The sequence below is a fragment of the Cyprinodon tularosa genome, unplaced genomic scaffold, assembly GCF_016077235.1.
Source record: "Cyprinodon tularosa strain WSP-4 unplaced genomic scaffold, ASM1607723v1 ctg420, whole genome shotgun sequence".
NCBI lineage: Eukaryota > Metazoa > Chordata > Actinopteri > Cyprinodontiformes > Cyprinodontidae > Cyprinodon > Cyprinodon tularosa.
In genome coordinates this window covers 457460-469175 of record NW_024039142.1, presented here as the reverse complement: position 1 = coordinate 469175, position 11716 = coordinate 457460, and the positions used below count along the sequence as shown (strand labels likewise).

General features: G+C 37.0%; 1 protein-coding gene across 1 annotated transcript; it reads right to left on the bottom strand.

Annotated features, from left to right (window-relative positions):
• Nucleotides 1-581: 581 nt before the first annotated feature.
• Nucleotides 582-11497, bottom strand: creb3l3a (cAMP responsive element binding protein 3-like 3a). The gene is made up of 10 exons (XM_038299261.1): nucleotides 11319-11497; nucleotides 10884-11000; nucleotides 10467-10707; nucleotides 7619-7752; nucleotides 6713-6823; nucleotides 6524-6630; nucleotides 4578-4646; nucleotides 4315-4399; nucleotides 3923-4016; nucleotides 582-1776 (listed from the first exon to the last, which is right to left on the bottom strand). The coding sequence occupies exons 1-10, from the start codon at nucleotides 11346-11348 to the stop codon at nucleotides 1460-1462; spliced, it is 1305 nt and encodes a 434-aa protein (XP_038155189.1). The 5' UTR covers nucleotides 11349-11497; the 3' UTR covers nucleotides 582-1459.
• Between the last annotated feature and the right edge of the window lie 219 nt (nucleotides 11498-11716).

Here is an 11716-nt window from a genome sequence, read left to right as displayed (position 1 = left end):
AAACTTCAGACACACACTCAGAGTGGGGTCCTTGAAGTCAGGTACCCAGTCTCTGAAAATGTCAGTGTTTTAGCTTGAATTTTGACCAAAGTAGCGGTGAAGGGGACAACTCTTTCATCCTATCATAGTATGGATACCATAGACAGGTGAGATTATATGAGGAAGCCATGGAAACCACCTTTCTCCATAAAGCAAACATGTCAACATGTCAGTCAGGGAGAGCAAAGTCTGACTCATTAGATAAGAGCTTGTCTGTCCCACCTTTGGCCCAGTTTTCTGTCCTTCTCTCCCTCTCATTCTTCTGGGCTTCCCTTCCTGTCTAGAAATTAGATATTTTAAGGCAGAACTCAGACATGACAAAAAGAGGTATTGAGCTTATGCTCAGAGTGAATTTTTGATAAACAAAACAAAGCATTTCATCGTAGCATTTCAAAACAATTGTCATCTTGCTTTGTCACCTTTCATCTGATGCAATTACACTCATAGCTGAATCTTAACAGTTCCAATCTCCTTTTTACCAGATAAAATGTCTGACCCTTTACTTCAAAAATTAGTATACTGAATGAAAAATTTACAGAGAATTGTAATCATATCAGTTTATTTTTAGAAATTAATCCAAACTAAAATGTTTATTAAATACATAAGAAAGTCACACAAATGGGCAATTTCAATTTAAGATTAACATCATCAAAATGAAATAAAAATGTTATCACAAATAAGAAAAAGGTACATGCTACATACAGTGGAGGTTTTAAAAGTCTAGACACCCCTATTAAAATGCTTTTTTTAACACAAAAAGACCAAATCAGCATTTTAAAAGTTTTTTGTGGCAACCAGGCTGCAGTAGTCTAATGCCTACTGCAGAAATTCAGCTGAAATTTGTAAAATTCAGTTTGCTTCCCCTATTATTTTGATATAACTTCATCTAAAACATTAGGAGACGCATTCTTACAGAATTCCTCACATCTACTGGGTTCTAAGACAGCTCTTGTCCACAACATTTCTTCAGGTATATATAAATTATATGAACAGTCTTGTTGAATTTAATGTAAAGGGTTGCAAAAATGCTGAAAAAAGACCTCTTTCTGCATCTTTGGCTTTCTGGGTTTAGAGCTGTTCTGTATTTTCATAAGACAACCTTAACAAATGATGCTACTACCACCAAATTAGACTATTAGTCTCCTGTTCTTCTGTAATGAGCAGAGCTGCTGCATTCTGTCATATATTTTGGAATTCTCTTCAACAGTTGAAATATCCTCAGACCACAAATTTATCAACAGTGTTTTGGGATATTTTAGCCCGACCTGATATTTGGCCTCATGAGTTGACTTTTGGAAACCACTGCATTGTTTTAAAAGCATAACAGGAGGGATTTGAAGATAATTACCCTGGTCGGTGTAAACAAAAGCCCCTGTTAATTCTCTGCTTCAACATTAGGACGACTGACTAATTATTTTTCTTACATGTCGTCAGGATGCGGCTGTAGCGTGTTGGTGCGATGTGGATTCAGAGTCACAGTAGCTATGTGGCCAGTAATTGGATCCACATGAAAATGACTGATTCCATCTTCCTGACTGCTGTTCAGAGACACGGAGTCCAAATTGGACTGCTCTTGTTTTACCGCCAGCTTCCCCATCAGGTCTGTGATGTCTTCCAATCCTTGCTCTTCTGGGAAATGCTGGTTCAGTGAGTCTGATTCATCCTCGCTGGGGTAAGAAGGGTCGATAACATGCAGCACACGGGAAGCCTGGAGGTTCTGTAGCGACCGTGACTGGACTGGAGGAGAAGAGTTACAGGGAAAAAAATAAATGAGGTTAAGCCTCTTCGGGGCTCTATTTATTATTGTACTTTCTAAGCTTCAAGTGTTTGGCTTGGTGCAAAGTTTTGGATATGTTAAACTCCCACATCAAAGACTTTTAAAGTTTTAAGACCTTCTGCTGTAACAGATTCTGAATGCCCAGCTCAAAAACCCATTTTCTTCCAGGGTGAAAAAGATGACAAGGAAAATCAAGTTTGATCCTTTTTACCCAGGCTTCTCTTTTCCTTTTGAAATACTCGACACTTTAAGCTTTTCAAGTTACGTTGAGTTGTTCCCCTCATTTCTCTTTACATCAAGCTTTATGCTCCAACAGTGCTGTGCTAAAGTGCATACTCGAGAGCCCACTCATAAGGAGTGCCATTATATCTAAACTTTAAACCAGTTTTAACCTAAGGTACTTGAAATGAGCACATCTAATTTTAGCCACATTTGTCATTGCGGAAATGGCATTTGTAGACAAAAAACAGTGAGTAAACTTTAAAATTTAGAAGATGATAGTTGTCTTCTTTGAACGCACTGCATAGTTAACAGATATGTCGCTTATAAATAAAAAGATATTGCTGTAAAGTGAACATATTTTCTTTTTTTTTCTGTCGGTAAGAGGGAGATGCATCCTTTGAAGGTAGCTTTAAACTGACTAAAAAAAAAGGTATAAGCAGTGTTTTAGTCTGAATTGTCCCTCTGGTTTCTGAGCACAGGTCCATAAACATACTTACACTGGAGCAGTGTCTTTGCAGACAATTGCCCTAAAGCAGTTTAATAGGATCTATTTTATGAAACTTTTTCACACCTGTTATCTGTTTTCTTTTGCATAAAATTAATAATACACATCAGAAATAACAAACATAGATGTACTAATTCCCTTCAAATCCAAGAAGGGGAAACGTGTTTATTATATAGGTTACTTTTTGATATTACAAGGCTATCTGGCTCCTGCCTCCTTTAAACTGTATGTAAAACATCTAGCTGGCGGAATCATGCCAGAATGGCTTCCTCAATCAATAAGTTATATGGATTTTTTTTATCTACCAAATCTAAAAGACAATGGACCATTTCTGGACTTTAATTGATTCATAAAAGCAGGAGATAAGAAGCACTGATTAAAGTTAAAACACATCAGGTTGAAAACATGGAAATATTCTAATATTTAAAGGGTAGCAGGATGCTTATATTCCCATCTCCTCCTGCCTTAATTTTTTCTCAGGTGACAGCCCTGCTCCTGCTGTTTTATAATCAGCAGCGACGATCCCGTCTGCTCTTCTCGTACTACTTCTTATTCTTCATGAATCAAATCCTCCAGCATTTATTAACTTTATGGTTTAAGCTGCTGTAAAATGCAAGGATGTTTTAATTTTTAAGTGAGAAACACATCAAACCTACTAATTTATTTTACATGGCCAATTGTGTCTGATCCTCTTCTGACACCTTTTTTTATAGTGTATCCTTTGCTTAAAAAAAACACTGTCCAGTATGTTTATAGGTTGTTTTTTCCACCTCCACACTAGCCTCAAGTCCTTTGTACCTTCTGAAAGATATTCTTCTTTATTTAGCTTATATCTTGGACAGGTTAACCCCAACCCTGCTAACAAAAATTATCTCCACATTACGATGCTTCCGCCAATATGTTTGATAAAAGGAATGATTTCTTCCAATGTTTTCTACTGAATGGTTCAATATAGTCTATGTCAAGGAACTTAACCATGGTTTATCTCATAACCGTGGATTCATGTTAACTTTTTCAGGTTTGCTCTTGTCTGTTGATGATGAATTGAACAGTACAATGTGAATAGATTTTAATTTTAGGGTTTTATTTACTATATTTTTCCTCCTCACAATTGGATATAAGGTCTTAAAAATGAATTGATGATTGTGGAGCCAATTTAATACGTTTGAAAAAGTTAAAGAGGTATGGATAATTTTGTAAAGCACTTAAGTAGAACCTGTAGTAACTTAAAATTTCAATTTAACAGCAAGGCAGAATGTGAGTTTTTGGGGTTAAAACCCTTTGCAGCCACAACTTAAGCCTGTGTTTTTAATATTTTTTCTCTGCACTAGCTCCAAAGTTCTGGATTACTGGGCTATGCTAAACTGAATGGTACTTACTTCTGACTGGGCTGAAGTCACCCTCGCTGACCTTCGAATCTGAGAAGGGCTTGAGGTTGGGGAACAGGATGAGAGAGAAGGACAACAGAACCACCTGGAAAATGAAAACACAAGCACAGCGACATGGTAGATTGACAATCTTTTTTTTCTGAGAATAATAGTTTTTATATTTTGTGCTGTAAAGGAATAACACAGCAGGGCCAATACTGTGCCAGTGGAGCCATATTTCATTGCTGTGGGCAAAATGGTGCATTTCCTTTTATATGAAGCCTCTTTTATATGAAGTCTTATGTTTCTGGCATCAACAGCTTCATTTGGCTGTGACATTTCTAGGGACATTCTGAAATAAACAGCAAAATGTTGTGCCTGCTTAGAAAAAAAAAGAAATGTACCAAAAGACATGTCCCAGTCTGGGCTGGCTTGTTGGAGGAGTTCATGACCATAGCTTGCAGCCTGCGCAGCTGCTCCATTAGAGACCTGTAGGCAAAAAGCAAACACAAAGAAAATGGAGAGAAAAAAAGGTTTCAAAGACATGAAACACAAGAGAAAGGGGACGAGGCATTTTCAGCGAAGGGAAAAATCAAATGTTCTAAGAAATCAGTGCAGAACAAATTGACAGAAATAAAAGCAGAAGTTCAATTTAAAATCTACTTACATGTTACATTTTTCCAGGTTGGACACCTTTCTCTGCAGCTCCTGGTTGTGAGCACTGCAAGCAGCCATTCTGAACGGAATAAGAACAAAATGTATAAAGGTGCTAAGAAAAAAACTATATCAATCAAAAATAAGCTGGTTTCTTGTATTTACTAAAGGAGCCTAAAATGCATCTTTTTATCTTATTGTTATTTGACGTGCAAAGTGTTATTGAGCCCAATTTTTATGCAAACCATGACATAATTAAAACACCTTTCTTAAAGCCTGATATTTTAACTTACACATAGGTTTTCATCAGTCACAACATCACATATTAATACATTTATTATTGCAGTGAACAAAAATTGTTAGCTCATTTCAAGTTTAAGGTTTAGATTAGTCGTAAGAAACAAATATGACAAAAATAATATTAAAGTGAAAAAATGTATACTGTAGGTCTATGCAGCACTGTCAGTTCCTGATGTTGCGATGAAGGGGAATAAAAAACCTTTTCTGTTTTTTTTCCATCAGTGAGCTTTGTATATTCTATTTTTCTCAAAATTCACATTACTCTTTTCTCCTCCAGCCTTGTTTTTAAGCATGTTTTTATTTTGTTTAATTTTACAATGTTCCTTTGCAAAATTGTAAAAATTGCATTAATTGAATGTTATGTTGTATTCTTAAACAGGTTGGTATGTAATATCATGAAAAACTGAAAGATACAGATCAATTAAATTCAGACACTAAAAAATGAAGTATAGATTAGATATGTTCCAATTATTGTTATCTTCTAGGAACTGTTAGTTGTGTTTAGGGCTGCAGCTAACGATTATTTTGGAAATATACTAATCTTTAGATTTTTTTTTTAAATCAAAAGGTTCCTTAAAGAAGATTTTTTGCGAAATTAGACCAAGTGAAAATAAAGCATTTCCACATGAGGAGTTCTGGATAGAGCATATTGACTAATTAAAAAGATTTTTATCTTAAATGCAAAATGTTTACAATTTTTATTTTATTTAATTTTTTTACAATTTTGATATAGTTTACACTCTAAGTGGGTTGTTCTGTCAGCTTAAGGCACATTTTAGAGTCTCTAAACTCCAGTTAACGATTAACAATTACAAAATTAGTTGACGATTTAGAGTAATCGATTAATATGATTAAATATTTCAGCCCCAGTTGTGACAATTTCCAGCATCAGTTATTTTGTTTAGAGCTATTACATGCTTAATTTTATTTCCCCAAATAAAGTTCCTGACATTAAAGGTTTTAGATCCTGATAAATGTTTTTATATTGTGCATTTTTAATGATGCAATATGTCCTTTTAAAGTCTGCTGTTCTGAATGAACCTTTAAATATTTTTTCAATATGTACTCAACCATGATATTAATTCCTCAACGATTAATATTTGAGATTAATGAATAACTTTTCTGAAAATGACTTCTCAAATGGCAGCTGTCCTTTATTAATTCTCTTTTTATATATTTCGAAAAAAGCGTCAATAAAAAACATCATCTAGCCCCAAACCATGCAGCTACACTTGCAAAGCTGTTGCTCTTTATTGGAAATGGTCTGCAGTGATTTATAATTGTCCAAGCCTAGTGTCAGGCTTCACTTTTTTATTTTTTTAGCCTCGGTGACCTAGTTAAGAAAAGATGCAAAGGTCCAGTTTTCTATCAGACCACCTGAATAACAATAACATTAAAGGTTAACATTGAATATTTTTTTCCAGTCACAAAGTAGTTGCTACTTTCTCAGCTCTAACAAGGGGAGAAAATGTCAACATCAGACAAATCTCACACAATGGGACATTTATTTCCAGTTATGGCAAAACTCTTTCCAGACATAAATAATAACAAAAATGTTTAATAATTTAGGGAATGTAGTTAGTGCTTAAATTAGAGGACTTTGCACCAAAATATTTATTGTTATGCATGTTGTTGATGGAGTGTTATTCAACTCCTTACCGGCTCTCCAGTCCATCAATATACTCCTTTTTCTTCTTCCTGCTCTCCTGTGCAGACTGCTTATTGCGAATCTTTCGGCGGATTTTCTTCAGAATCCTCTCCTCATACTGATGGACAGAGGAGAAAATATTTAGATTTCGGGACTTAAAGAAGACTGGACTCGGAGATGGTGAACTAATGGCAATTTACCTTTGTAAGAGGCAGCTGGGTAGGCAGGGTGACCCCCTCCTTTGCTAAAAGCTTCTTTTCATCATCGTTGAGAATCAGTTCTTCGACTGACTTTTGGGATGGCTTGGGGGGCTGTATGGGCAAATATGAATAACAACACAGGGAAAAAAATCACAAATGCTTCTGGATAACATTTCACTACTGTCTGCAACACCCATCCGTTCGCTAGAGGCTCACAGGAAATAGATTAATGAGTACAGAGTATCAGGCCAAATTCATCACCCTCATTTCATGGCCACTTCAAAGCAATTATGGTGTGAGAATCAGAGCTGGATTCTGCAACTCTCTCCATCTTATTAAACAGGGGTTTGGTAGAGGGAGGGGGGGGTCTATTCTGAACACCTTGAGGATTTGCAAGCGGTTAACTCTGTTTGTGCTAACCAACTAAACTATGAAATGTGATGGAAGCAACTAATCCTTCATGTATCATATGTACTATGTTGATTTTTTAGCACTGTGGTCTCCTCAAATAAATGAGGGGAAATCATGAGAAATGATCCCATTTAGGAGGTTCAAGAAAAAAACATCAACCTCAGTATAGTGTCAACTTAGATCTTTGGTTTGCAACTCCCCTCGGAAACACAGCCCTTGCGTTTGTTGAATATTCAGTAGATCCTTCCGAAAATAGCAAAAGAGAGAAAAAAAAGACAGAACAAAACAACGAAAAAAAAAAAAAAGGATCTTATTTGCATTCTAAAGGCCTTCATTTGGGAATGGTGCATATTCTTTTGCTTGTTTTCTTAAAAAAGGACTGAATCAAACACTTGTGAGATGCAGCAGCCACCACCATCCTTTCCCCCACCTTTCACCACCACCACCTGTACCGTTTCTACTGACTTTGCCAAAAAGAACTGAGTCTGCACCTACCAGCTCTGGTGTGCCAGACAACAGCAGATCTTTGACAGTGAGGGGGAAGCCAGGTGACAGTTTTGGTCGCTGCGCCTCTGATGGATACTGAGTAATCCTTGCTCTCCCGACTGGAAAGCTGAGCTCCCAGCCATCTGCACCCACACAGAGAGGCAAACATTGATAAGACATCAAGGCGATGGAAAATTATACTGTGAAAATAACAAAAAGACATGCACACTGCCATGTTGTCTTTCTGTGTTAAACAACAGGTATACACACCAGAATTTCTATCTTATCCCTAAAAAACTAGCAAACAGGAATTTATTCAGTTTATCCAAAATATGCCCTCATCTCAGACTGACACACACTGTGTAACAGTTCAAGTGTATTAGAGCTTTTAAATGAAGCAATAAACTAATAAAATTTAATTTAGATTGTTTGTTGGCATTAACATCAGACTAAATTTTAACCTTAATCCACTAATTTGAACCAATCTGGTTTTTTTTAAGGCGGGTTAATAATCCAACAGACAATACATAGTATGATACTGCCAACACCATGCTTGACAGTTGGTAGAGGTTTCATAGGTGTCATCCTCCACATTTTCTTGGCATTTTTAACAAATGTCTTCAGCATTTCCTTCTCTGACCAGAACAGTTTTCTCTAGAAGACAAACTTAAAAGGTGTTGATTTTGAAGCCCAGGGTCCTTCCTCCCTGGGCACCTTCTCTGTCCATGTTTCACTTCTTTGTTGAAAGGGATACTGCTTTAGTAGGGTATGATGAAATCTAGGTTTGAAATAGACATCCAGTACTAACACTTTTTAACAAACCTGTCTTGGTTTGTATTGCAAATGTATAGACTTTGGTTGAAACCCTTTTTTTAAAAAAAAAATGTAAGCATGCATATTTGTCAGGTTTCAGTTATGTTTTTTTTTTGAGTATCCAGTTTTGCTTTTCTCCTTGTTTTCTAGTTTTAGTGGGTTAATTCTTAGTTTATTGAGTTCTTCGGTTTTTTCTCAGTTACTGTCTTAGTCTTGGTTCTGTTATGTTTTCCTTTGAGTCTTCAGTTTTGCTTTACTCCTTGTTTTCTAGTGTTAATGGTTTTATTTTTATTTTTCTGTATTCTCTGGTCAAATCCTAGTTACTGTTTCAGTCTTGGTCCTGTTTTTGTTTTCTTTTGAGTATCCAAGTCTGCTTTACTCCTTGTTTTCTAATTTAAAGGGTTTAATTCTTATTTTGTTGTTATTTCCAGTCTTCCAGGTTTCTTATTGTTGCCCTCTGCTGCCCTCTTATATTCTCCTTTTTCCCTAGATCTTTCCCTCTCTGTTCTGTACACACCTGCTCCCAGTTTCCTCATTAGCCCTCCCTTTGTCTCAGTCTCCTTTAAAAGCCCTCTCTCTGCAGTTCCTCTTTGCTGGGTCCTCGTCTAACCACGTTTACCACCTCCAAATCCGTCTCTCTGAGTCTACCGCTTCTGGATTGGATTCCCCCCCCCCCCCCCCCCCCCCCCCCCCCTGATTTCTCCATGGTTTCTGGTTTGTTTTGACTTTGTTTTCATGTTTTGATTTTTGGATTTTTGGATATTTGGACTTCTGGTTTTTAGCTTGTTTTAGACTTAGTTTTTTTTGTATTTGGAATTTTTGATTTTCCTTCCTCTGTCTTCTCTTCTCCTTTAATTAAACCCTCAAGAAAAATCATCTCTGCCTCCCTGCCTCTGCATTTTGGGTCATCTATCCACAAACAAATCATGACAATATTAGTTATCAGGCTCCTTTCCTGTGGAACCAACTACCAGTTTTAGTCCATGAAGCAGACACCCTGTTTACTTTTAAGGGTAGGCTTAAAACTTTCCTTTTTGATAAAGGTTATAGTTGGTCAGGTTATCCTGAGCTATCTCTATAGTTATGCTGCTACATGCATAGACTGCTGGAGGACATAGGCACCCCTTTTCATCATTCTGCTTCATTCTATCTCTATTCTCCGACTGCAGAGTTTGTTGGTCCAATTTCTAACACTATGCTCTCTATACTTTTTCTCACAGCAGCTTCATCTGGTCTCTTCCTGTTTGGCTGTGACACCATCCTGGAGAGAAATATCAGCTGTGCTGCTTACATCAACACCTTTATTATAGATGTTCGAGCTCGGCCTGTTTTTCAGTGCAGTCCTGGCAGGATGTGCTCTCTTCATCCTTTGAAGTGGGGGCTGGCTCAGAGCTTGTCTGCCTGTACCCCAGTCGGCCTCGGCAGATGGCCGCTCAAACTGAGACTGGTTCTGCTGGAGGTTTGTTCCTGGTAAAAGGGAGGTTTTCCTCTCCACTGTCGCTAAAAGTCTACGCAAGAAACTGGTTTTCCTTAGAAAACTCAATTTGACTGTATGATCTGGTTGAAATGTGAAGTGCCTTGAGATGACATGTGTTGTGAATTGGCACTATATAAATATACAGGATTGCACTGAAATTTTATATTTATCTTCCTACTAAACAGTAAAAAGGATAATAAGGAATATGGAAAATTTCTATGCCTCTCCCTTAATAAAACATTATACATCGTTCTGAAGTGTAGAGATGATAAAATTGCTAAAAAAATTTTAGTTTATCTTACTTTTTAAACATCTTCAACATGGGTTCCTATCAAATGTAAGAGTAGTGCAAATGTTTATTTAAACAGCCAGTGCAAGGAAATAAATTCACAAAAACCAAACACTTTGGACAACAAAATTAGGACAACAAAATTATCATTGAGTAAACTTTTGTCAATTATCATTTCTGTCAGCTTTGTGATATTTGAATTACGGATGTGAATTTATCTTTTTTTTTAATAGGAGGTAGATAAATATATATATAATATATAAAGATTTATGTCCTACTTGAACCAGGAGATTTGTTTGCTTCCAGGGCTGCTTTGGCCAGTGGTCCTGTAGCCAAAAAGTGTGCATCTGGGGGGCTTTCGGGGCGCTGAGGACTATCCATCTGGTCCGAAGGAGGGTCCTCACTGATCCCACTATCACTAGGAGATGGGGACCACAGAGGTGAGGCTGACACAGAATCACTCCCACTCAGAAGGGCATTGAGAAAGTCATCTTCCGACTGCTCAGCTGGCTGGGGCATCTGTTTGGTTAATAAAAACAATAAAAACACAAGTGCTAACATTAGTCCTTCTGGGGACACAACAGGGGGAGAGATGAGACAATGTGTTCAACATAAAATCTAGGCAGTATGTAAAGACGGAATAATGCTTTTTTTCTATAGAGAGAGTTGATCAGAGATGAAACAGCCTCACAAACATTTGGCTCCTGAAATGGCAGATTGGGAAGGATGCCAGGCTGTCCTATTTCCTCATGGCGCAGAATCCCTTCATTTTTATCAAACAGCCAGTCGAGCAGCTCAGAGCACTCAGAACCCTGAAAAATCAAACATTTCAGGTCTCAGTCTTCTTTTATCTATAGAAACAAAACTCACACTAAATCAATTGAGTCCACAGCTAAAGACATTTCACCACAACTTACGTTTAAAAATAATGAACATATAATTATTGTACTTGTGTCCATGACCTTAAAGAAATAACGTAAACCGTACAATTTTTCAATGTCTTTCAATCAATTTTAGATTTAAGAATTAGTTGATACTCCTTCACTTATGCTTGAACTTTGCTCTAGTTTCCCCTTTGCTGATAGCCGTTTCTTACCAAATATAGTACAGCAAAATACTTAATCACTTACCTGATCTGGGTAGTATTCCATTTTCTCCATAAGTGAGTGAAAACCTCAAACCAACTAAGTTTTGGTTAAAATATCCAGCCTTCTTGCTTTGGTTTAAATCCAGATTTCCTGTCCGTCTAAAGATTCTCCACTGTATTTCTCAGCTCCTCCGCTTAGGTCCAGAGTTCAAACTCCAACACAACACACCCAGCTGACTGGTCAGCTTTATCATCATTGGCTGTATGAAGAGATATCAGCAATCTAATTTGCAGGGAAGAGTACACAATTCATTAACTTAACAAGCTGGTCTGTCTGGAGCCTGAAGACATGAAATCTCCAGTAAGAGGAGCGAAATCAGAAAGAGCAAAGTCTGGAGCTTTCTTATTTTCTTTGATAATGTATTGACACAAGGAAGGCTC